This window comes from Capra hircus, chromosome 3 (assembly GCF_001704415.2).
Source record: "Capra hircus breed San Clemente chromosome 3, ASM170441v1, whole genome shotgun sequence".
Classification (NCBI taxonomy): domain Eukaryota; kingdom Metazoa; phylum Chordata; class Mammalia; order Artiodactyla; family Bovidae; genus Capra; species Capra hircus.
Window position 1 is genome coordinate 86405593 of NC_030810.1, and position 25507 is coordinate 86431099.

General features: G+C 49.2%; 2 protein-coding genes across 4 annotated transcripts; both read right to left on the reverse strand.

The window, feature by feature from the left end:
• PSRC1 (proline and serine rich coiled-coil 1) lies at positions 2175 to 5918 on the reverse strand. Of its 3 annotated transcripts, none has more exons than XM_013962568.2 (8): positions 5690 to 5762; positions 5245 to 5297; positions 5111 to 5168; positions 4244 to 4685; positions 3802 to 3916; positions 3456 to 3704; positions 3045 to 3138; positions 2175 to 2825 (listed from the first exon to the last, which is right to left on the reverse strand). In XM_013962568.2, exons 2-8 carry the CDS (start codon positions 5261 to 5263, stop codon positions 2822 to 2824), a joined length of 981 nt encoding a protein of 326 aa, XP_013818022.1. In that variant the 5' UTR covers positions 5264 to 5297; positions 5690 to 5762; the 3' UTR covers positions 2175 to 2821. The 3 variants fall into 3 exon arrangements, with proteins under 3 accessions (XP_013818022.1, XP_005678016.1, XP_017901341.1); XM_005677959.3 differs by having other exon boundaries at positions 5245 to 5302; positions 5690 to 5749; XM_018045852.1 differs by lacking the exon at positions 5111 to 5168 and having other exon boundaries at positions 2220 to 2825; positions 5245 to 5302; positions 5690 to 5918.
• MYBPHL (myosin binding protein H like) lies at positions 9628 to 24387 on the reverse strand. The gene is made up of 9 exons (XM_005677958.2): positions 24133 to 24387; positions 15798 to 15886; positions 14821 to 15016; positions 14478 to 14617; positions 14178 to 14337; positions 13950 to 14086; positions 13308 to 13494; positions 12244 to 12289; positions 9628 to 9721 (listed from the first exon to the last, which is right to left on the reverse strand). Exons 1-8 carry the CDS (start codon positions 24275 to 24277, stop codon positions 12279 to 12281), a joined length of 1065 nt encoding a protein of 354 aa, XP_005678015.2. The 5' UTR covers positions 24278 to 24387; the 3' UTR covers positions 9628 to 9721; positions 12244 to 12278.

Genomic DNA, 25507 nt, shown 5'->3' on the forward strand with positions numbered 1-25507 from the left:
AGGGCCCTGGGAGGGCCCAGGTCAGGGGACTCAGATATCCTCTACCGACACTTGTAGCAGCGGGCTGCCCCTGAGCAGCCTCATCAGTACTGAGCCCATGTCCTGGCATTTCCAAGGAAGATGCGACCGGTAGCAGGGCAAGTATGGTTTTCACCAGGACAGGAGGGACTTGTATGGCTGGAAAGGCTGCACAGAGCAGGCAGGATTCCAGCTGAGTCCTGTTCTGGGAGCAGAATTCAGGAGGTAGGGAGGGCTGAGTTAAGAGGCTGCTGGGAATTGAAAGGTGCTCAGTGACTAGGTACCTCCTGACTTCACTCCTCTGGGCCGTCTTGTGTTTCTCCACATCGGAAATAGAGCAACTATTCATACTCTAGCCAGCTGTATACTCTGCCACATCACTCGTGTTCCCAAGTTTTGTGTTTTTTCGATCTGTTCAACAAACTAGATAGGGAGTTCACATGGGGGCCACAGAGGGGAGCTGTTTAGAACACAAACACTGGAACCAGACTGAGTGACTTAATCTCTCTGAGCCTTAGTTTCCCTGCCTGCAAAATGAGGATAATGGCTTCTGCCTAATTGAGCTTTTATGAGAATTAAATGAGTTAACACATGTGAGTGCTTTGGACAGTTCACAGTGCATAGTAAGAGGCCAGCAAACCTTGGCTTCCCTCCTTGGTGCTACCGGGTTGGAGGTGGAGTGCAGAAAGAGAAAAGACAAAGCCTGACCAAAAGGGAAGGAAGGAAGCAGGTAGCAGGGGAGAAGGGCAGCTGCTGGGGGGCATGGGGGGGCTCCTCCCCAGCTGACGCTGCCTCCTTAACACTGCAGTGTTGCTTAAGCAGATTTGCAGTGGGATTGGAAGAGCCGTCGACCTTTAACCAAACCCCAGACTGACCTAAAGGGCAAAAGGAACGTGTCTTGTCCTCTTTGGCCACCAGGTGGCAACAACACACGGGTCTGCTGCTTATTTTGCCTCTGAGGATCCGCAGGACCTGGCCCACACCCAGGCCACGCAAACATGCCATCTGCTGGCCACACCTAAGTGTGTGCCTGGACTTGCTTCTGTCAGACACCAGTGCAGGACGCAGTTGGGATGCACACCTGACGTTTTCTGGCCTCTGCCAAATCACTCCAGAGCTGAATACTCAGTGTCTATCTCCACACCCTGCCCCTGAACTCAATGTTCAGAAGCCCAGAGGCTGCAGGAGTTGCTGCAAGAGGCTCAGGAAAGGTGACGTGTAGACAGCTATTATGGTGATACAGGTGAATGAACCTGACGATCAGCCATAAGAAGGAAGAAGCCATGGTGGGGGGCGGGTGGTGGCTGGCCCTGGGAACAAAGGGAAGGGCCTGTTAGTGCCTCAGAAGGGGGCCTATGGATGTGTAAACCTGGGGCAGGGCACCAGCTGGAACGCACTCCCTCTATCCAGCTGCCTGCAGGCTTCCTTAAGTCAGAGCCTGGCCTCCAAGGAGGAAAGTCCTCTCAAAGCTCACAAGGAATTGAGCTGCTTCCGGTTCCAAGAATCAACGTCTGTGAGAAAAGGGAGACCCGTAGTTTAATCTGTTAAACCTTTTGTCCTTCATTTAACAAATACCCTCATCTTGCACTCAATTATTTTTTCAATAAATGAATGAAATCCTCCACCATGTATAACTCACAACACGAGGCACAACACAAGTTTATAAACCCTGGTGCCAGCCGTCTAGTAGGGGAAAAAGGAGAACACCAACAATTCTAAAGATGTGAGGCACAACATGATGAGGTGATCAGTATCTTCTACCTGAGACAACCAGCAAACATGAACACCAGAGTACCCACCCACGGGCTCCCTCATCCTTGGAGTACAGTGACAAGATGCTCAACTCCTAGGCAGCTCTATTCTCTTACCAGGAAAAGACACCCACATTTAGGATATAAATAATTTACCAAGACCCTGGTTTGATAGCCTCACATACTGTGAATTAAACTATACTTAAGTCGATCTGGACCCACTAATAACATAAGAAGCCTGGAAATGCCTGGGAAGAGGCAGCCTGTTCCCACTGAATGTCAGCAAGGGGGCTACTCATTGCCTGATGAGCTGGAATCTCAAGGCCCTTGGGCCTATTCAGCCCCCAGCCTGGGAAACCCATCCCGGCTCCCTCATTGAAAGTACACAGGAGTTTACTCCAAATCTGTTAGAAACTGGAGGAGTATTTACTTCCACATGTACACAGAATATAAAAATATACGCATTTTATTTTAGAAAAAATGCAGACCGATGGAGTAAGCTTATTATAAACTGGCCCATTAGGGGTCACAGAATCCACAGGAAACAAGTTCTGGAGACCAGATGCCTGCCTCTGCCTCTCCAAACAGGCCTGAGTCCAGGAGAGGATGTGATTCTGGAGGCCTGCTCCTCAGAGAGTAGGGAGGTTGGCCACAGAGGCCATTCACATGTAAATGCCCAGTGAACCGAAGCCCGGGAAGAAAATCAAACTTTGGACCAGGATACAAGAGTGGGGGTGAATGAGGACAAACACTCTCCAGCATTTCTTATTTTCTCTGTGTGAACTTCACCACTGGGAGGCAAACTCTTTTCCCTATCTAGTTTCAACTCAGAGTTTGATTCCCCTCCAGCTCAACCCTAATCCACCCCATCTCCCACAGTCTCTAGTCCTGAAGCACCAGCTGGGGTGGCAGCTCTTTCTTCTATCCCTGGGCCAGATCTGCTAGAAGCAGGCCTGCCTCCAAGGAGAAGGCTTGGGAAACCAAACAGAGGTGACTCCAGGCAGTGGCTGTAGTGGTTTGCTACTGAATTCTTGCTTGCGGTCCTGATCTCTTTACCTAAGGAGACAGAAGGAGGAACTGCTTTAAATTGCCCTTCTTTCACAAGCCCATTTGTCACCAGCTGAATTCAAGTTCCTCAGAGTAGGAAGCAATGGGACTCTGTGCCCCTCGAGGCTCCCTCCTCCTGCCCATCTTGCCTCAAGGGATTTGGGGCTGATGGGCAAAACAGCTTGGAAGTCCAGATGATAAGGAAGAGACAGCATCTCAGTGTTTTACCTGGTAGGTCCTGGGACAGCAACTTTCCTGGGAGGCTGCAGATTGCTGCGACCAGCACCAGAGATGGGAAGATTTGGTCGTTGAGAAACAGGAACTTGATGGGAGTCAACAAAAGACATGAGTTAGCAGAGAGTTCAACTGACCTTCTCAAAAAGAAATAGTGCAGTCAAGGCAGAGTGACTCTGGGATAGTGCCTTTCTTCCCCAAGGTAAAAACATAAGGTATTCGAAAACCAAGGCTTGAACGCTTTGCTCAAGCCCACATCCTCTCCTTAACTCAGTCTCCCCATCTCCAGACATAGCTATAATGAGGGTGGAAGAGTTGCTGTCACCAACTGGGAGAGTGTGTGCATGCTGGGCAAGGCCAAATATTACTCGTCCTGATTTCTTATTCTTGTCTGTTCTTCCTTACCTCTGTGCCCTGCTGCACTTGGTCTTGGAAGTCCTTTCCGAGCTGGCAGGGAATCTGAAGGAGGGGCGCCTTTGCTGGATGGGACACTCCGGCTGGCGAGTGGCATCCTGTTGCCAGGCCTGGGAACGGCCGAGGGAACAGGCAGTCGACTGGAAGGTTTAGCAGCTGCTCCCTGGGGCCGAGACAGGCGCTGAGAGTTGCTGGCAGGAGGCTGTGGGGCCAAGACTGGTCTGACGGGGGTAGGTGGACCTGGTGAGAGGGGTGGAGGAATTTCAGGGTTTGCACCACATCCTTCCCACTCCCTACACCCCACCCACCCACAGCTTCACTGCCCAGGTCTTCTCACTTGCTGTCGCTCTCCCACTGGGCCCGGCTTTTGCCCGGACCGGAGGAGTTGATCGGGCAAGAGGGGAAGACGCTGGGCTTTTGGAGGCAGGGAACAGATTGCACGTGGGCGACTCCTGAAACACACAGAGGGAGAAAAAGGACTAAAGTGGAAAAAGAATCTGTTCTGCTGGCTGACTCAGGGACAGAGGTGGAGAGTTTCGTAGATCCCAGGAAGAAGGGCAGAAGTTAGCTGCCAACAACAGCAGCGTCACCACCAACGCCATTTATTGAGAGCTTATTACAGAGCTTATACACAGATGCTGTGGTACGTGCCTTGTTTAATTCCAACAATTCTACAAGGTAGAATTTGACTATCTCTATCTTACCAACAAGCAAAATGCCTGTACTGGGTCATGCACAGTGTCGGAGGCACACATCTAAGCCAAGCCCTCTCAACTCACCCTCTTCACGCTGGAGGGCTTCTTTCCAGATGTTGCTCGAAGAGCCCTGACGGACCCCTTCCTATCGCTGCTCCGGAGTCGGGGTGTCAGGCTGCTTGGAGAGGGGGTGCTCCGAGCCAAAGAGCTCACGGTGGGCAGCAGGTCTCGGACAGGACTGTCCTTGAGCACAAAGGTCTCCCGCCGAGGGCTGGGCTTCACCCTTCGAGGCCCTGAGCCCTCGCCTGTGTTCTCCCGCTCCTGCAGGGCACACTGCTCCAGCTGAGCTGCCAGCCGGTTGGCTTCATGGAGGATTTCTTCCAGCTTCTCTGGACTGAGGGGACCTAAGCTGAGCCTCAGACCCGGGGGTGTGGGGGCCACTGCATTTGGGTCACTTCGATGGGAGAGGCCTCGTCGGAGGGGTTTCTCCGGAGTCACCAACACTGCTACATCTTCTTCCTCTCGACTGAGACAGAAAACAAAGCAGGCATCACGCCCACAGGAGAAGACTGCAAGGGGGACTGGGCAAAACCCCCACAGCAGAGCCAAGAACACAAATGCAAACCCTGAAGCCCATACTGGCCGTGAGATCTAAGTGATGAAACATCTGGTTCTACGAGGCCTTCCATGCTTACTGACATTGGAAATTATGCCGGGGTGAAGATGCCACAAATCCACTTACCTTCTTCTTAACACCCTGAAATCTCATTCCAGCTTATCACTCACCCCATCCCCAGCAGTGTCACAGGGCCCTAGTCACCCAGCCACCCAGAAGCCCCAGTGCACCCAACCTTGCTAAATTACCAATCCAGACCTGAGGCCAATAATTCAGCAGTAAGGGGTTAGAAACAATCATTGTGAGAAAAAAGTAAACAGGATAGAGTCTACTACCTGTCTGATGGTGACAGCCCCCCAAAGTCCAAGGTCTCATCCGCTATAAACTTTACGTCTGTAGGGGAGGAAAGAAGGAATGCCAGCTTTGGGTCCCCAACATGGTCCCATTCTTCCCTCCAGCGTTTCCTTACCTTCTTCTAAATCTTCCATGTTCCAGACAGCAGGAAAGAGTCAGCTTAGACACCTGAGCTGGAGAGAAAACACCTTTCCTCACGTCTCCATCCTGCCCAAGGCCTCCCAGCTAGACTCCGGGTGCAAGCCAAGGGTTGGGAATAATCGTGAAGGTAAAGCAAGCGTCCCCGCAGTAGGACCTGCCCCTGTAAACTTCCTCTGCTACCACTAGGGCGTGTACGGGCAGACTGTCCCGCACTCCCATCTCCCTCCACACACTGGCCCCCGCCCCTCTGCGACCCAACCTCCTCTCGCTGGAGCGGTCTCTGCGCCCCATCTTCCTCCCCGCCACCATCCTCCGGGTTCTTTCTCTCCCCAAGCCACCTTTCTACTCCCCGCAGCACCGCATCCACACCACTTCTACAGGCCACCCTCAGTTTTCAGTTTCCGAGCCGCCTCACCTACCGTGGAAGGTGCTTTCCTTCCACAACCTAGTCCCGGGAATCAGCTCCGAGGGGGCGGGGCTCCTTTCGAATCTCTCTGGTCCCACCCACTCCCCCCACACGCGCTCAATGATTGGTGGAGGCCAGCATCCCCACGCCCTCCTGAGGCGGGGCGGCGGAGGGGCAGTCGGCCGGAAGTCTGCAGGTGGGGCAGAGAGGAAAGCCGTTCTGTGAGACTCCATCCGGAGGGCCAAGGCGGGGAGGCCGCGAGCGCGCGCTCGTGCCCGGGAAATTTTGCTTGGATTCCCTCCAGCAGTCTGGACCTCGCGGCGGCGCGCGAGGGAACTGTCCAATGAGCGAGGGCCTCGTGCCCTGCCGCACTCTCTTCTCCGCCCCCTCCTTCTCCATCGGCTCAGAGCTGAGCTTTTAAGCAGTGAAATTAATGCTCTGCTTGGGGAAATTCGTTTTCTTAGGCTCAGTCCTTTCGGAAGCGCCGTGTGAGCCGATCCCTCAGTTAACATTTTTCCAAATTTACGGAAGCAACTAAACATTTATATTTTAAGTATATTGAGGTTCTCTAAGAATTGCATCTCCACGGGCTTTTTGGGCAAAAACATTCGGATCCTGAGCCATTCACGGTGTGAAGACAACAACGAGCTTTTCAGACAGGGAGATTTGGGTTCAGATTCAACCGTGGCTCCCCTGTTAATAAGAATATTGAGTACATTTGACCTCTCTGAGCTTATATTTGACATCTCGCTTATCTAAGAGGATTGTGATCGTCACAGTACATGGTTGCTGCTGCTGCTGCTGCTGCTAAATCGCTTCAGTCGTGTCCGACTCTGTGCGACCCCACAGACGGCAGCCCATCAGGCTCCCCCGTCCCTGGGATTCTCCAGGCAACAACACTGGAGTAGGTTGCCATTTCCTTCTCCAATGAAAGAAAGGAACAGTTAAAGTGAAGTCGCTTTCAGTACATGGTTGCTGCTGCTGCCAAGTCACTTCAGTCGTGTCCGATTCTGTGCGACCCCATAGACGGCAGCCCACTGGGCTCCCCCGTCCCTGGAATTCTCCAGGCAAGAACACTGGAGTGGGTTGCCATTTCCTTCTCCAGTGCATGAAAGTGAAAAGTGAAAGTGGAGTCACTCAGTCATGTCCAACTCTTAGTGACCCCATGGACTGCAAGCCTACCAGGCTCCTCTGTCCGTGGGATTTGCCAGGCAAGAGTACTGGAGTGGGCTGCCATTGCAAGAATAATTATGAATATCGAGTTTTATACCGTGTGCCTTAAGCGCTTTTGAGGGTAATATTTGTAACTGGCTTCCTCTAAATTAAAAGCTGTGTTGTAAAAAGTTTAAGCCTACTTGTTAGGGATTTTCTTTGTTGCTTCCAAGGGTTGCCTGTGAATAGACTGGGCCATCCGTTAATAGAGCTTCTCAGAAATATTAAAAATTTTTGAAATTAAAAGTCCCCAAAAGATGGTTAAAGAGTTCTCCCATTAACAAAGAGCCTGAACGTCCAGTCTCCAGAGTTTATGACCACTATTTTGGCTACTTTTTGTTTACTTCTCAGAGTTTAGCTGTAAAGTTGAGGTGGTGAGGTTTGCAAGAGTGAGATGTTATTGTAATAAATGCCACAGGAAGGAAGGAGCCTTAGAGTTTAGTAGTGTGATAAAAGGAAAGGATGGGGAGACCCAGAACTTGCAAGTTTATGTGAGAAAGAGCTGAGACAAGAGGACTGCCTCTTTTGCCTTGGGTTCCTGGTGAAGGTGGAATTTTAGGTGCTTGCAGGGTTCAGACTCTTTGGAGGTAAGAAAACCAAAGCCAGTAGCTTCCTTCTCTCTAGGCAGGTTGTGGCAAAGTGGAGATCAGAGGGAAAGAAGCTGTTAATTAACTGCCTTTCTTCTTCCCCTAGGAGCAGCCTGAGTAAGGAAATTCTTCACCCATCTTCAGGTAAGTGAAGGAAGCAGTTTTAGAAAGTTGGGAGTTAATTCCTCCTAAGGAAACTCATCTCCAATTTTCTATCACCAAATTATGATTTTGAAAGCTGTTGTAGAGAAATAAGCAATGGATCTACTTTCTTTTCCATCAGAATGACAACGAAAGCAGAAAATGTAGATTCCAGGCACAAGAATTCTTCACTCAGCATAAAGGCCTCTAATCTGGGAAATATGTGACCCTCTCAGGTCAACCCCAAAATGATATGTATGAATAGGTATTAAAGATTTTGGATAAATAATGAAGAGGTCAATTAATGAAGAAATCATACTCCCTCCCAGGCACATGGTAAGCCTTAGTTCAGAAGTTACTTTGAGCATAGTGTTGAGTGCATAAATGAAAAATTTAGGATTCCAGTGCAGTTCTCCTTGGATGCAGGCAAGCCTCTTGGTCATTGTGTACATGACTGGCTGGCTTTGGACTCTGGCTCCTGCTCCTTAACGGTCCTCCCAAATTCTCAGCAAGTGCATTAGACCCTACATATGATTAGTGTGACTGTTTTCTCATTTGTCCCAAGGATGCTAGATAACTAGTGACATTCTGGATGCATAGGAAGAAGTTAATTTATCACATGCAAGGAATGCCTTGGGACATTGGAACTTAATTCTCATAGAACTGCAGTTGAAAAAGGCTGGAATAGATACTTGGTCTCAATGGAAAATAAGCGTTTAGTCTGAACAGAAAAGCTCTTCATACTTAGCCGAAATAGATCCCTTCCTTTTTCAAAACTTTGCCTTATATTTACTGTCTTCTAGGAATGTTTTCTTTCTTAAGCCCATGATTCCAACCCAGACCCAAACAGTGGGGGTCCCTGGGTGAAAGAGATGAAAAGAAATATGGAAAGCTTGAAGTCAAACAGACCTGGTTCAAATTCTAGAGCTTCTACTTTCCAGCTGCATAACTTAGAGCAATTTATAAGCTTCAACTCACTCATCTGTAAAATGATTAAAAGAGATAAAGCCTTCAGAGCTTCATGCATAGAAAGCTGTTTTAATCATGTATTAATGTGTATATTTAGTGGTTTGAAACAGCAGCAACTATTCTTCTGCTCATGTATTGCTGGACTGTTCAAGGACAGCCTGTCTTTACACCAGGAGTAAATTGGGTTTGTCTAGAGCTGCGGGCTCCAAGGTGGCCCCACATGTCTAGGGCGCTGGTGCTGGCTGTCAGCTGGGATTCTTGGCTGTCCTTCATAGGCCTCCCATAATTCATCAATCTATGATGAGATTCTTTAATTGGGAACATGACAATTCTTTAATTGTGCACATGACTGGCTGGGAAGCCAGTCAGTTATGTACATAATGACTTCCAAAAGCAAAAACAGAAACTAGTAGACCTCTCAACTGGCACAGCATCACCTCCACTATGTTTTTTTGGTCAAAACAGGTCACCTGGTAAGCCAGATTCAAGCGGGGAAGAAACAGACTCCAATTCTGGGTGGGAAGAGCACCATGCCCATACCAGGATGGGAGGAATTATCGCTATCTTCTGCAGATTCCATCACAGAATGCCTTCAGTATGTTATTTGTTATAGAAATGAAAACATGTAAGCAAGAGCACATCACCTTTATTCTTTCTCTAGGGCTTATTGAGACTCTGCTCCACTTTCTTCACTGTCTCCCAGCCCTCAGGTTTTAGAGCTCTGTCTTTAATTAGCTATGCGTGTACATGTATCCTGTTGTCTGTTTCTCTATGATAGAATTGCATCCAGTTTTCCAGCTTATACTGGAAAGCGCAGAGAGGAAGAGGGCAGGTCATCTTTAACATCCCTTTGAGCACCTGATACTGTATAGCTTTATCATGACTGTCTAGAGAAAAAGACAGTGTTAGGGGTCTCTGTGGAAGAGAACATGGCTATAGGAAGAGAAAGAGGAGGCTTGGGGGTCCAGAGAGTCCATAAGTCTGGCTAAAGGATTGCAATTTTCTCAGCGGTTTTCTATATAGAAAGCCTCAAACAGATGGACACTTTTGCACTGAGGATCCACACTTTTATTTAGATTAGTCCAAACAGACACTGTGCTGGAGCTTCTTAAGAACACAGTCTTGCCACAGGCTTCCTGGAGGCACAGAAAAGAGAGGGTATGTTGTGGCCGTAACAGCCAACAGCCAGAGTGCATCGAGGCTGCTGAGGCAACCCGTTCACATTCTCTGCAGGCTGTGCTCTGAATTCTCCATTTATCCTGCTTCGTTGCTGCCACTGACTGGGAGAGATGGGAAAGGGCAACTAACAGTAACAAGGATAACACCAACACAATGTCAGTAACCTCAACCTTAACGCAGAGAGGGAACTGAGGGATGGCAAGAGAACTGACTGTGCAAGCCAACTGGCAGAGAGAGCTCTCCTGAGAAGTTTGCATTTTAATGCATCCCTCAGGGTTTTCATTTGCAATAGAGCAGTGAGAGGCTTAAATAAATGGCTTCTGGGATGGAATTCACTCTTGGGTTTCATCAGCCAGGAGCTGCAAGTCAGAGGAGATGTTGGGAACCAGTTCTCTTTAATTTTCTCATGAGCTTCCTTTCCACCCCACTCATCAGCTTGTACACAACATTTCTACTGTGAATGATGTAGAGTCTTGAAGGAGCTGTCAAGTTCTACATGACAATCTAAGTTGCCCTTTGTCAATAATGTGCTGCTTGGGACCGCATAACCCACATGTTCAATTATTATTGACATATAAGGATAACAGTGGTTTTCTTCTCTTGGAAGGGAAGGAATCCCAAAGCTTCAAAGTAAAAAGCAAGCAAACTAATCTTTTTTTCATCATGCTTAACATACTGTGGTAGAAACACTTATTGACAGAAACATCTTCTTCTCTCTTTTTCTGCCGTATGGTGGCCATGACCTCCACCATCCTCCACTCCTGACTGTTTCCTTGATGCCTTTCCTTACAGCACCTGTTCACTCCTTCCCACAGACCCCCCTCCACCCCACCCTTACAATTAGGTAGATGCCATCACTCTTCTTCAGGAGACCATTAAGTTTAATTCCTAACATCAGCTTGAGGATTACAGATAGATGGAGACTGAGACAAAAGTAGACCTCATCTATAGTAAATTTCCTCCACATGGATGATAGTATTTATTCACTTACAAAAAAAGTGGTTAAAAGAATTGTGTACACAGTTGCAGCTGCTCCGCTATCTCTCTCAAATGTTAGCACTGCCTCTAGCTCAAAGAGCTCCAGCCAAGGAGAAGGGGGAATAATTAAGGAGGTCTCTTTATGGTGGCTCAAGACTGCCTTCAAATCCATGGCTGGTAAAGCAACTGGCTACAAAAGCTGCGCCCTCTACTGGAGGGGTAAAGAAACCTCATCGTTAACAGGACTGGTACTATTGGCACTTGGTGAAATTAGACGTCATTACTCCAGTACTCTTGCCTGGAAAATCCCATGGACGGAGGAGCCTGGTGGGCTGCAGTCCATGGGGTCGCTAAGAGTCGGACACGACTGAGCGACTTCACTTTCACTTTTCACTTTCATGCATTGGAGGAGGAAATGGCAACCCACTCCAGTGTTCTTGCCTGGAGAATCCCAGGGACGGGGGAGCCTGGTGGGCTGCCGTCTATGGGGTCGCACAGAGTCAGACACGACTGAAGCGACTTAGCAGCAGCAGAAGTCATTAGATGAGCAAACTTCCCTTTCTGCGTCTGGTACAGAAAATTGCCCAGGACCTCAAAACAGATCTGAGCCTCTAGAGTGCAGCTATTGGTGCTTCACAGAAGGCAAACCAGGCCTCTCTTGTCGGCCTTTTTGAAAATATCAACCTTTGTGTTATTCATGCCAAACGTGTAACAATTATACCAAAGATATACAGCTAGCACCGCAAACGTGGAGAACCTGCTTAATAATGCACTATGATGGATACATTTCATTCTTTAAAAAAAAAATTCTCTTCTTCCTGCTATTGGTAGTTCTGAACATTATTTTTTTCTATTGAGTCAAAAGGTACCTAAATATATGTTTGCAAGTGGAAAAATGGGGGACAGAAATCAGGTACTGTTAGCTTCTCCGTTTCCATTTCTGTGTGAATTTTTAACATAAATGTGGGACCATAAAACATGAATGCAAGTCAAAATGTTTCAGTAAACAAGATTCAGCGGTTCAACTTTATAACAATAATAAATAACCTATCACAGTGGAACTATATGTAACTTTGTTCTGTATTTTTCAAGTGTCCTGTAAATGTGTTATCATACTTCCATAATTCAAAAAATAAAAGTGAAAGAGAATAAATAAATAAACCAGTTAAATTTTTCTGGACAATGCCAGCATTTGGATTTTTTAAAACAAGAAAATTTCTTATTGACTTCAACTAAATGGCGTTTATAGCATTTTAATTATACAGTAGATTCCATCCATTCAGTATACTTTTCTGAGTTGTCCTACATGCAAGTACATGTTTTTAATGTTGTCTGTCTTCTGGCTATGTTTGCTATTAAAATACATTAAACTACTTTTTAAAAAGTGGTTGCCAGTGAGTGTGTGGTTGAAAGGTCAGGAATACATATCTGTCCCAGATTCAACAACACTAACCATAAACATAAAATACTCCACTCAGACCCCCTGTCCCTCTTTCCTTACCTTCCTCAGAGTTACCCATTTCCGCTTAGGATGCCTCAATTAGGAGCTGCAAGAATTCAGACATTTCTCATTGTTAACATCTCAGAAATCTCTGGGAAACCTTTGAGAACATCAAGAAGGGATATACTTTCAGGTGTGGGAGAAGTCTGTGGGGCTAATTAGGAATCTATGCAGAGGGAAGAACAGGACATGTAATGGCCCGTTCAGCCCTGATTCACGCTGCATGCACTTAGAAAGGGCCCACTGGGTGTCATAAACTGGGCTAAACACTGGGGGACAAAGGCAAATAAGATGGTCTCTTCCCTCAAAGTGCTCATAGATCAGTAAACAGATCAGTAAACAGATCATTATAAACAATATTCTAAATGCAATGATGGGGACTTCCTAGCAGTCCAATGGTTAAGCCTCCACACGGCCAATGCAGGCTGCTTGGTTTTGATCCCTGGTCAGGCAACTGGATCCCACATGCCACAACTAAAGATCTTGCTGGCACAGCCAAATAAATAAAAATAAATTTAAAAATAAATGTAATGATGGCAATCTGAGCAAGGTGACAGGAATGGATAAATAAGTGAATGCTTGAAAAGAGGTAGAGAGACTATGCAGTATTTCTGTTTCACAACTGGAGATGAAAGTCCTTTGGTTTATCTGAATGCCCAACAAAGAGCTGCAGCTCTCTGGGACTGAGTCAGAAGATTGTACAGTTGAATGAAAACAATCTGGGTGAGGTCCAGGAGACTTGGCCTCTTTCCGCCACAGTGCCAACTCCTCAACTAACCAACAGTGGGAATCCAGGGTAAACTGCTCAGTCACCTCCCTGTGCTTCAGGTCTCTCCTTTGCAAAGCAGAAACAGCGATTCTTCCAAAATTACAGAATCATGATGGAGAAAAATGAAAGAGTGGATACTAAAGACGGCTCCTCAGCTGCATCCTGATAACGACAGTGATGAGAAGGCCTGAAGGGGAAGCCACCCAAGCCCTTCTCCTTCTAGGCTTGTGTCCCTGCCGTCAGATTTTCCACCTAAGGAGAGAGGAGTTACCTAAGGTGACAGGTGTGCCCTTACCTTTCACATCCACCCGACAGTCCACGGACGCCTCCCCCAGGGGGTTAACTGCCTTGCAGGTGTAGATGCCTCCATCAAAGGGGCCAGGCTTGCGGATTTCCAGGGAGCAGATTCCCAGGTGAGTAAGGGCTCTGTACTTTGGGTTGCCCTGGATATCCATCTTGTTCTTCAGCCAGATGATCTTTGGCTGGAAGATAAAGGTGAAGGGGGAGAGTAAGAAGAAACCAACACAACTCCATCGCCCCTGCCAGAGAGACAGCTTGGAACCTTGTGCCCAGTTGCTAGCAGATCATTAAATGACCAGAGAAGGCAATGGCAACCCACTCTAGCACTCTTGCCTGGAAAATCCCATGGACGGAAGAGCCTGGTAGGCTGCAGTCCATGGGGCTGCACAGAGTCAGACATGACTGAAGCGACTTAGCAGCAGCAGCAGCAACATTAAGTGACATCTTCATGTATGAGGAACAAACACTAAAAGGCAAACCAGAAACATTATCCCCATCGGCCTGTCCTGAACCCCAGTGCCCTGAGTGTTCCTACCTAACGTGCTGTGAAGGTGACAGGAATAAATGTTTTGGTTAGAATGTTCCTCAACAAGCAGAAAATAACACAGCCCAGCCATGCACAGACCTCCCTGCTCACCTTGGGGGAGGCACGGACACAGCAGAAGAGCTGGGTGTCGTAGCCAATGACCGCAGTGCAGTCCGCCAGGGGCTGGGTAAACTTCGGGGCTTCAGAGAAATCTCGCTGGGCAAAGCCCTTGGTCTTGTAAACAGTAGCTGAGGGGACCAACAAATGTCTGAGGGCCCCATCCCTTGCCAACTCTTTCTCCTTAACTCCTCGCAGCTTTGAGTCCTGGTGGTGCCTTACCTGCTTTCTGGATGTGGGCCAGGTCGGCAGTGACGGGGGCGTTCTCGCTGAGCCCGCACTGGTTCTCAGCAAAGACTCGAAATGCGTAGGAGTTGCCGACAATGAGGTTGGGGACCGTGCAGCTGGCACGGCGACAGCGCTCCAGCACAGTGAACCACAGCTGCAGGTGCCCCACAACACGCTGGGAGTGAGACCCCTGTTCAGGGAATTCACTGATCCCCAGCCAACCGCATGGAGTCACCAGAGCCCCATTCCAGGATGTTCGTGTTCCTCCCTCCCTCTCTCCCAGCCAGGCCTCACCCCAGATTTGGTGTCAGCCTTCTGCACCGTGTATCCCAGGAGGGCCGCATTGCCCATGTCTTGGGGAGGAGTCCACTCCAGGGTAGCGCTGGAGCCCCAGACATCCACCAACCTGATGCTCTGAGGAGGGCCCGGCCTCTCTGGAAGGGCCAAGCATGACTGTGGGCGTGACACGCCTCTCTTGCCATGACATCACTCCAAGAGGGGCTTCTGCTATGCCAGCCCTCCCTCCACCTTCCCCTGCACCCCACAGTCCCGCTTCCCCAGCTCTCTGTGCGGATACCCATTCAGGCTAGAGTGGGAGCCCCGAGGACCACCCAGTCTCCCATTGTCCCCACAGTACCAATGACCAGGATGTCAATGGTGGCAGTGGCCTCCAGCCCGCCCAGCTGCACAGTGAGCTGGTAGCGACCCGAGTCAGCACGCTGGGCCTCTCTGATGAAGAGGATAGAGTCCCGCTCCCCATTCCGCACACTCACACGACTGGTGTCCAAGGCACAGCCATCACGCGTCCAGATGGCTTGAGGTTTGGGTTTTCCCTGAGAAATAGAGAGATGACTGTGAGTGACCCCGAGAGGCCCCTCGCCCCTCCCAGCTACAGTAAGGGTCAGATCCACCAGGTCCACATGGTGACTTGACTCACAGCTGCAAATTCTTTGAGTGAGAGTTTGATGAACTGTCCCAGGGGACTTGCATCTCTCGGCAACAGTCTCAGGATCATGGGAAAGGGCTTTGTATCTCCCACCCTCTGGGAGTCTAGGTCATGGACACTCAGAGCAGCTGGGACTAACAGTAGCTGCCCAGACTCTTGTCCGTGGATGTGTGCTTAGTCACTCAGTCATGTCTGACTCTTGTGACCCCATAGACTGCAGCCTGCCAGACTCCTCTGCCCACGAAATTTTCCAAGCAAGAATACTGGAGTGGGTTGCCATTTTCTCTTCCAGGGAATCTTCCTGATGCAGAGATCGAACCCATGTCTCCTGCATCTCCTGCATTGGCAGGTGGGTTCTTTACCACTGAGCCACCTGGGATGCCCGCCAGACTCCTGAGAGCCCCACAAGCTGAGAGCTCTCAGATCTCTGCTGACTGAAGGGTGTGGATTAGCCTCGCAGCATACCCTAGGCATGCCTGGCCTGACCTGACCTGATCCCAACTCCCCTGAGGATTGCTGATGAAAGGGCCACCTCAAACTTTGGGGAACATGCACCCTCCATTCAAGGCTAGGATAGCTGCCACTAGCAGAACTCTTGGTTTTTGTTTCCAAATCAAAACCCTGACCTGGCTCTAGTCATGGACTCAACGTGGGCTGGGTATGATTACCTGGAATGGGATTAAAAGGTTCACTGTATCTCCAACCTTCCTGATGTAGGTCTGTCTCAGGGCCCGAGGTAGCCAGATCTTGGGGTGCTCTGAATGATGGAAAGGGAGAGAAGAGGGGGGAGGTGAGCTTCCTGTAGGGGGAAGAGGAGAGTTTAGAGGATGTGGATGCTACATCGAGTTGTGTTCCATAGGCAGGTGTCCCAGGCAACACTCAGCTAACTCAGCCCTCCCTCAGGGAATGAGAAGACGGCACCCGTTGTCTCACTGAGATTTAGGGACAAGCAACCAGCTGAAGGATCTGAGAGAGTGTGTGTGTTAAAGTATAGGCAGAAAGAGCACTGAAGGGTGAGCCTGACTCCTACCTCTTTTAATCTGTAACTCTCCACCACCGACTTTTCGTCAACTGAGATATTTTGTTTGTGCAGGGACCAGTCTAGCCTGAGTGGTTTGTCTTTCCACTCCTTTTCTACATTTGTCCTCAACAACACTCCTTTATCAAGGCCAATTTCAGTGTCAATCCTGGCCCCCAAGTATCAGCCCCACTTCCCAGTTTGGGGCCAGACCCAGAGGAGGAAGCTTTACTTTCCGCAGGTAGTCAACACTCTGAACCCACCAGGACAGCACTGACGTCACTGCGGGGAGACCTGGCTCCTGGGTCCCTTCCTCTGCGAGGCCACCCTGATCAGGGGCCTGTGTAGTGTCTTCCAGTCTGTGGAAGATCACTTTGTACAATCAGAATCTGGGAAAGATTAGGTCCACTGCTCACCCCACCCCCTGGATCTTCCAGGCTGTTCCAGTGAAAGAGAGATTAAATTATGTTTATTGGCTTCCAGGAGGAAGACAGGAGATGCTCAGGAGTAAGGCTGGAGGTTGGGTTCCCTGGGGGTCCTGGCTGAAATCTACTCTATTTTCCAGGCTTCTGGAGCTCCCCTTTCTCCTCCTTTCTCCGGCAGATAGCAGCTTGATAGCAGATTCCAGCCTTTATGATAACACACACGTCCCTGTAAATACGTTCCTTAACATTCACCCCAATACATGTATATTTACTTACAAATAGAACTGTTTAAAATGTACATTACATAATGCAGAGTTGGAAGGGTGGAGTTGAAAATAAAACAAAGGTTCTACAAAGCTCTTCCTACCCCTCAGTTTGTAGGTCTTGCTTAGAGACCAGGAACTTCACTCCCACACTCCACCCCCATCACCATCACGAGGTTCCTTGGGCTTTGTAGATGAATATAGACAGAAATGTTCTGTGCACGCTGTCCATTTTATTTGCCTAGTTTCCTTTTTCACCGAGCGGCTTACGTTTCAACCTGGCTTGTGCCGTCTTCGGCTGCGCCTCACCCCTCTGCACCAACCGCACAGGGACTGAGTGGTGCGGCGAGGTTGGGGGCGGGGCCGTGCTCTGAGTGCTGGCCCGCCCACGTGGCTCAGGGCCTGAAGCCTCAGCCAGGAGCGGGCCGCTGAATGACCCGCTCCGCTCGGCTGCCCTCTGTTCGACTTTGGCGGTTTGGGTGGAGGAGGGGCACGAAGAACAGAAGAAGTGTTGTGTGACGTGCTCCTCTCCTGTGGCCATCTTGGCAAGCGACCAAGGAGTTGAGAACAGGCGGATATGACTTTAGGGTTTTCTGAAAAAAGAGGGTGGCAGTTGAAAAGGAGGCTCGAAACCTCATCTTGTTGGCCTTGCTTCCCCACTGCTGGGTGGGGAGTGAACCCCTCACGCTTGCTGGGCAGAGGGCGAGGGACAAGCGAGCTCTGATGTCCTTTGCACTGCTTATAGAATCTGAGTTAGGAGGGACCTTGGGAGTTTCCTGGTTAAGCGGTTAAGACATGTCACCTTCCAAAGCAGAGGGTGTAGGTTCGATCCTTGGTCAGGGAGCTAAGATCTCACATGCCTTGGGGCCCAAAATCCAAAACCCAAAACATAAAAAAGAAAACAAAAACCTAACCCAGAAGCAATATTGCAATCAATTCAATAAAGACTTTTAAAAATGGTCTGCATGAGAAAAAAAAAAAAAAAAAGAAATGGGATTCCCTGACAAGAGGATGGATCAAGAGGGGGCAAACTTAAGTGACAAGAATGTTCCAGGTCTGAGGACGAGCAGGCGAAGATTCTGCTCTCAGCAGTCTCCCAGCTCCAGTGGGAGGGAGGGCAGAAGATGGACTTAAGGCTAAAGCTGCTGACAAAGTGCAGGAGGTGGCGGAGGAGTGTGTGACAGCTCCAGGTGTCTGGGCTGCAGCAAGCCCTTCCCCAGTGCACCCCAGGATTTGGTTTGCCCAGCAAAAGAGAGCAATCTGACCCTTGCTAAGAATGTTAATAGCAGAGCTCATCTGGGGCCTCTCTTTTCACACATCCACAGTCAGGCAAGGTGTTAATTGTACTGACCTTGGAGAAACCTGGCTTTTCCTGCTACCCAAGGTCTTTCTCCTCCTCAGATGCCAGGAGGGATGTGCACCAAAGACTACCGCCCTGAAGCACAACCTTGGTTTCCTGAGACCAGTTCTGAGACAGTGGCAGTTTGGTTTTCTCCCTTCACGAGTCTTAGGAAAAAGGCATTTTGAAAAGTGCTGTGAGAGCCCTTGGCTTCTGAGCTGTGTTGCTCTCGGCACTGAATTTTTCTCAGACAGAATACTGTCTTATAATTTAGTGGAGAAAGGGGACTTCCCTGGTGGTCTAGTGGTTAAGAATCCGCCTTGCAATGCAGGGTACATGGGTTTGATCCCTGGTTGGGGAAGATCACACGTGCCAGAGAACAGTTGAGCCTAAGAGCCGCAACTAGAGGGTCTGTGTGCTGCAGCAAAAGATCCCTCGTGCCACAGCTGAGACCCGATACAGCCAAATTAAGTAATTAATTAGGAAAAAAAAAAACCCCAAATTAGTGGAGAAGGAAGCTACTTAAAGTCCAGAGATCTTGACTCCTCTTGAATAGAAAACCCCTTCTGACTTCCCTAGTGGTCCAGTGGCGAAGACTCCGTGCTTCTAATGCAGGGGGCATGAGTTTGATCCCTGGTCAGGGAACTAGGGTCCCACATGCCATGCAGTTCAGCCAAAAAAACAAAAAAGAAAGAAAAGAGAAAAAAGAGAATCCCTCCTAATTCTGTCGAATTTCATCCTGCTGAGGTTTCCTTCTCTGTTCATGGGAATTAACTGTCAATATCCTCACTTAATTTGGTTTCACATGGCTAAAGACTTTCCTTCAGTGATTCCCTAAGGACTGTGTAGTTCAGAATGATGGTGTTAATTATGGTCTGGAGAGTGCGGGAACAAGATGGACACATTGAAAGAGTGAAGTGTACATGAGCGTGAGTGTGTGTGAGTGCCAGACTGTGACGGTATGTGTGTGCACAGGCCTGTGTGAGTAAATCGTTACTGAAAGAGCAAATCCACAAGGCAAGCTACGGCTTCCAGTAACCCCAAAGATTTCCATGGATCCAAAAAGTATCAGCATTTCTTAGAGAAACATTAGCTGATCCACAGGATATAACATGCATCTTACACTCCTCTGAGGAGAAGACTCTGTCACCCTCTTCTCATGCTGATGACGGTAACACTGACTCAGTGTCACTCTCTCCAACACAGCTGAAGTCAAGATTCTTGGACAAGCCAACACCCAGCCTTCCAGTTCCTGCAGGGCCGCCTCACAGCCTTGCCTGCCACTCCTCCAAAGATTTCATCCTCCCCTGCTTCAGCCCTTGGTTCCTGTAGTCATTGTCTAGGCCAAAAGAATAGAGTCTAGCCACTCTAGAATCTGAATTTCAAGCAGCCCACTCTCTCGGCACCGCCTATCTATCCCGTCAACTCTCTCCCTCTAGTGTTTCACCAGCAGCGACCCTTCAGCCCACCAAGACCTCTGATCCATTTTCCTCCCACCCCTGCACTCTCCATCACCCCTCTCAGTGTTACCATTTTCTTTCTCACCCAGCTTAGACTCCACGGCTGTCATCAGATTCACTCCTTGCATACCCACTCAAATCCCTAATCCTTTCCATGTCCTAACAACACCCAGCCCCAGCTAACTACCACACCCTTGGTGCCTGCATCGGTACAGCCCAACATGGCTGGGGAAAATATTACAAAACCGTACTGACTTTAAATTGATGGCCAGGACTTCCCTGGTGGCCCAGTGGTTAAGAATCTGCCCACCAAAGCAGGGGACAATGGCTCGCTCCCTGATCCGGGAAGATTCCATATACTTCGGGGCAACTAAGGCTGCGAGCAGCAACTACCGAGCCCACCCGCCCCAACTACTGAGGCCGGCATGCCTAGAGCCATGCTCCCCAACCAGAGAAGCCGCCTCAATGAGAAGCCCTCACAACACAACTAGAGAAAGCCCATGGGTAGCAACAAAGACCCACTGCGGCCATAAAAAAAAAAGCAATTTAAATGGATGGCCACTACCTCTAAATAGACACTGGCATTTCTGCCAGACTTCCCTAATCCCTTCAATCTCCTATTCTCCCAGGTGACTGTTGCACATCCTCCTCTCCTAAAACTTCCATACCTTCTCCCAAATCTTCATTGTAATTGATGATCTTGCTTGTGTCTAAGGCTTGCCTGTAGCCTATCTGGGAGCTAGTGAAGGACAGGGAAGCCAGGTATGCTGCAGTCCATGGGGTCGCAAAGGACTGGACATGACTTAGCGACTGAACAACAACAACACAGCCTATTCTTAGCAGCCAGAAAAGTTTTAAAACCTACACCTAAAACCCTGTACTGGCTGCCCCTCTGTCTCATAGCTGAACCGGTATTCACAATGGTCCTGCTACCTTGTGGACTCCAAACCTGACATTCTCTCCCTCACTCAGCTTCTGCCACTGCAGCCCCAGTCCATAAGGCGCAGTGCTGCCTCAGGGCATTTGCACTTACTGTTCTCTCACCTTGGAAAACCTTCTCCTCAGTTATCTGCAGGCATTGCTCTTGTCTCAAGTTGCTGCTTAAATTACCTTATTAACAAGGCTTTCACTGAATATCCTGTTTAAAAACCACAAGTGGACTTTGGTGGCGCAGTGTATAAGAATCTGCCTAACAATGCAGGGGACACGAGCTCGATCCCAGGTCCAGAAAGATCCCACATGCCCCAAAGCAACTAAGCCTGTGTGCCACAACTACTGAGCCAGGACTCTAGAGCCCTCAAGCTGCAGCTACTGAGGCCCGGGTGCCCCAGGGCCCATGCTCTGCAACAAGAGAAGGCAGTGTAATGAGAAGCCTGAGCTCTGCAATGAAGAGTAGCCCCCACTCACTGTAATTAGAGAAAGCCCAAGGACGGCAATTAAGACCCACCACAGCCAAAATATAAAGAAATAGATCTTAAAAAAATAATGGAAAAAAAGACAAACTTATTAAAAACAAAAACAGCAAGCACTCTTCCCATACCAGCATTTTCTATCTTCTTTGTCTTATTTTTCAGCACAGCAGTTTATCACTATTTATACATTTTATTTGCTTATTTATTTATTATCTGTCCCTTACATAGAATGTAACCTCTACAAGGAAATTATTTTAGCCTATTTTGTGCATTTTTGTAACAGTGCCTGGCACATGATAGATATAAAATAAATATTTGTAGAAGGAAGAAAGAGGATAGGAAGGGAGAGTGGGAGGGAGGATGGTTGCTTCAAGGCTAGGCATGCAGCTTCCCAAGCGTGAAGACACAGCACGGTCCAGACTGAAAGAGGGCCCAGGGTCAGCAGGAAGCAATCGAGCTGAGATCTACAGATGGGCCCTCCCTCTGGGGCTCAGGGTCCCGTCTTCTCCATGTCAGGATACAGCCTGTCCCATGGCCTCTTATTATTAGTATTTAAAATTTTTTTTAATTTATTTATTTTTGGCCGTTCTGGGTCTTTGTTGTTGCAGTGACTTTTCTCTAGTTGCAGAGAGCAGGGACTACTCTGTAGTTGACAGTGCTTGGCCTTCTCATTGCGATGGCTTCTCTTGTTCTGGGCACAGGCTTTAGGGCGCGCGGGCTCATGAGCTCAGTAGTTGTAGCTCCCGGGGTTTTGGAGCACAGGCTCAATAGCTGTGGGGCATGGGCTTAGTTGCTCCAGGGCATGGGGGATCTTCCCCGGGATCAGACGGTGCCTCCTGCATTGGCAGGCAGGCAGATTCTTTGCCTCTGAGCCACCAGGGAAGCACGCCTCTCACTATCATGAACGCTCTCCTCTGGCCCCTACCCAGTGTGGCCTTCAGGACACAGTGCCTCCGTGTGTGCTGAGTGTGACAAAGGATGCTTTCCCAGTGCCAGCCTCCTATGTCCACTTACTTAGCCATGGAGAGCACTTTCTTGACTAAAAGCTCAGTGTTGGCCAGTTGCAGTTTATTTTGATGTTGCAAATATTTTGACACCTGTTCTATTTCACGTGTGCTCACATGCTCACTGCTGTGCCTCTCTAGGTCCCATAGAACTCTCCATGAGAAAGAGGAGGCATTAAGAGGAAGAAGTCCTTGGCGCTCATAGGGAACTTGGGGGCCATCTAGGCCAGCACCATGGCACCCCTTAAAGCCCTTCTTCAGTAATTCTGTGAACTCCCTGAGCTTTGTTGAGCATTTTTCTTGAAGCAAGAGCCCATAGCTTTCGTTAGGTTTTCCTAGGGATCCATATCCAGCAAAGGGTTCAGAATTCTGATTTAATTCTACCTCTCAATTGACAGGTTAGAGATGGAAGCCCAAAGGGGTGGATTAACTTGCCTAGAGTCACAGGACAGAGCTAGCATTTGAACTGTTTTTCCAAATGGGTAACAGATGCAAACACTTTGCACAGTGTCACCAGGAGGCTTTACTGTCAGGGGCCTCTGGGATGCCAGTGGGTGAGACCACACACAAGAATGTGGTCCTTCAGGCCTCACTTATGGGCTGGGGCTATCAGGAGCTGACAGCCCACAGCATCCACTCTGTGGCCAGAGGGTTAAGTATGGGGAGATGAGCACCCTCTCCCAGGGCTTTGTAGAGACCAGTGGTCAAGGAGTCAGAAGTCCTGGCTCTCGCCCTCCCTCACCCTGGCTTATTCCCTGGGTCTTTTGGGGGATGAAACTGGCTTTCTGCCTCAAGACCATTCCAACCTAACATGTTCCCAATAACTTCTGCTCTCTTCATCTGTTTTTCAGTGGGGGTAAACTCAGTTGGCTCTGGGCCATTGACATTCAAACAGCGTCTGAAGACTCATTGTTTTCCATCGGATGATAGAGGCTATGGACTTTCCCACTGCAACCCTGTTTGCAGGTAGAACTCAGCCTTTACTCCTGACTTGGAAATACATTATCTATTCACATCTTCATTTGGCCTCTTCAAAAGCATGTTGGATTATCTCAACAATCCTTCCAATTACCTTACCAGATAGATACTAATAATCACCATTTTATAGAGAGTAACTGAAGCCCTGAAGTCCATTGACTTCACCAAGGTCACGGAGCTGCTGGAGGCGGCCCTGGGAATTGAGTCTAGACCCTGTCTTTTCTTCTTCTCCCTGTCCTGGCATTCCACGCTGTCTCATTTGTGGTCTTTGCGTCCTCTGCACTTAAGGCTTCAAGGGGCCACAAGTGGGGACTTTGTACAGGGAACATGTTTCAGTGTTTCTTTGCAGGAGAGGGCAAAAACTACTCTCCCTTGGTTGGCTGAGCCAGGCACAATGGGAGCCACTCCAGCGAAGTCTCTTAGCTACAGAGGCCAGTTGTGGGGCCAGGGACAGATGTGGGGTGGGCAGCAGGGCTGCAGGGAACTTCAGGGCTGGTCAAGGCACCCACCACCTCTTAGATCAAAAATACCTCTTTGATGAGAGGCTCACAGAGACCACAGAAAAGGAGCCTTAGAATGCTTCTCCTTGAAGGCCTCTGCTTCCGTGGCGCTCGGGTTAGGAGAGGCTAGAGTTTCCCATGGGAGCCGGTGGGGGTATGGGGGTAGGTCTCGGACTCCTGGCCCTGTTGAGGGCCAGACAGAGTGTCACATTCGTTCAGCACTCAGCCTCCCCGTGGCTCCAAGCTTTTCATTTCCCTCTTCTCCGGGTCCAGATGGATACAATCTCACCCTTCATTCCCTCCCTGACTGATGTTAGTAATATATCAGGTCCTCCTAGTCCCTGTGACCGACACATTTTAAAGGTAAAAATATAAACCTATCAGTATTAGTTACTGTAGCGTACCACAAACACCGTTCACTGGCTTCTCAGGTAAAAAGCAAGAACCCAGCAGAGGCAGTTGAGCAGCAACAGTCCATCAAAGAGGGGGTGGGGGTTCCGGTGGATGCTCCTCCATCCTAAATCCTCATCCCATGAAAGCATTTAGCTCTGCAAAACCCACGAACAACATCCATTGCCCGGCCTACCCCCTCCCCACCAGTCACCTTCTATGGGGGGCAGGAGCTGGGGAAGGGGGCTGCCGGCCCCCCGCTGGGATGAAGTCTGAGGTCCGTCAGCATCTGGTGGGCTGGCTTCTTTCACCTTCAGTGTGGGTCCCAAGGCTGCCTCCTGAGCTGTGGCTGCCTCCATGCTGGGCCACCCAGAGGCTAAGCTCCAGGGGAAGATTTTCACTGTTGATGGTGAGGGAGGGACTGAGCACCTGCTCTCCAGCCTGGCCTCCCCAGGGTCATGTAACTGGGCTGTCCTGTTCCCACCCACTGACTCCCATGAGGGATGAAGCGGGGGCTAGAGGAAGAGGGGGAGCAGATTGCAGCCCGGAATAGCTGCAGGAGGAGGGCCCAGTGGCCCTGTTATCTTGGGAGAGAGACGACACCTCTCACACAGCACCAGGCAGGGAGAGGAGCGCTTGAGCTTCAAACAGCCCCTCCCTGCTCAGACCATTCACATGAGGACTCTGGCTTCTGGGGGGGAGGACTGGGTGACATCTCAGCTCCTGATCTCCATCCAGCTCATCCAAGGGTGTCTGGGTCCACAGGAAGGGGCCCCATCCTCTCATTTCCACCCCACCCACCTGTCCCATGGAAGTAGAAGGCAAAGTCTGCATCCTGGAGCCAGACCCCCAACTCCTGAAGCCAGACCCTCAACTCACTTTGGCTCCATCACCAATTGGCTGTGCCTTGTAACAACAGTCTCTCTTAGGTCTGTTTCCTCATCTGTGAAATGGAGATAAGTCTTAGGGCTGTTGTGAGCATTCAAAGAGGTAATCTGTGTAAAGTGCTTAGCGGTGTGTGGCCAACTAAGTGCTCGATAAATGTAAGCTATTTTTAGGTTGGGCCAGCACTTAGCCCTTTCAAAGCTCCCTTGCCTATGAGATAAAAGCGCAAGTAAACGAGAAGCAGCAGTTGTGAGAGGGGAGTCAGGGGCCTGGGGTCAGAGGACTTGAGTGTGACCCTGGCTCTGCTACTTATTCCGCTCCTAGGCGGCCCCGGGAAAATCATGGACTCTGAACCTTAGGTCCCTGGTCTATGAAATAAGGCATGGCGATGCCAAGATCGTGCTGAGGACAAAATGGTAGAAGTGTACGAAAGTGGCCAGAGCATAGTAGGTGTTAGTTACATACTAAAGGTCCTGTGTGGTTTCTAGTCTCACTAGGCCGTCACTTACACCTCCCATGCAGTACGGCCGATAGAGCAGATTTCCTATTGTACTCTCCCTTTCTCATTTCCAGAAGCTGGCATCTCCTCTGTGAATATATATATTTTATGTGTATATATATATATATATGTATATATATATATATTTTTTTAAGTAGACTTTAAAAGAGCAGTTTTAGGTTCATAGCAAAGCTGAGTAGAAAGT

What these genes read in the sequence shown, in the direction of transcription:
- PSRC1 (XM_018045852.1), bottom strand. Translation starts at nt 5,909, where the DNA reads ATGGAGTCTCACAGAACGGCTTTCCTCTCTGCCCCACCTGCAGACTTC. An exon ending in AGCCCTCCAGCGTGAAGAGG is followed by an intron (nt 3,917 to 4,243) that starts GTGAGTTGAGAG and finishes TGTGTGTTTCAG; the next exon opens with GAGTCGCCCACGTGCAATCT. An exon ending in CAGTGGGAGAGCGACAGCAA is followed by an intron (nt 3,705 to 3,801) that starts GTGAGAAGACCT and finishes CCCTCTCACCAG; the next exon opens with GTCCACCTACCCCCGTCAGA.
- MYBPHL (XM_005677958.2), bottom strand. Translation starts at nt 24,277, where the DNA reads ATGGAGGCAGCCACAGCTCAGGAGGCAGCCTTGGGACCCACACTGAAG. An exon ending in CATTGACATCCTGGTCATTG is followed by an intron (nt 14,618 to 14,820) that starts GTACTGTGGGGA and finishes TGGCCCTTCCAG; the next exon opens with AGAGGCCGGGCCCTCCTCAG. An exon ending in GTGTCCGTGCCTCCCCCAAG is followed by an intron (nt 13,495 to 13,949) that starts GTGAGCAGGGAG and finishes TTTATCTTCCAG; the next exon opens with CCAAAGATCATCTGGCTGAA.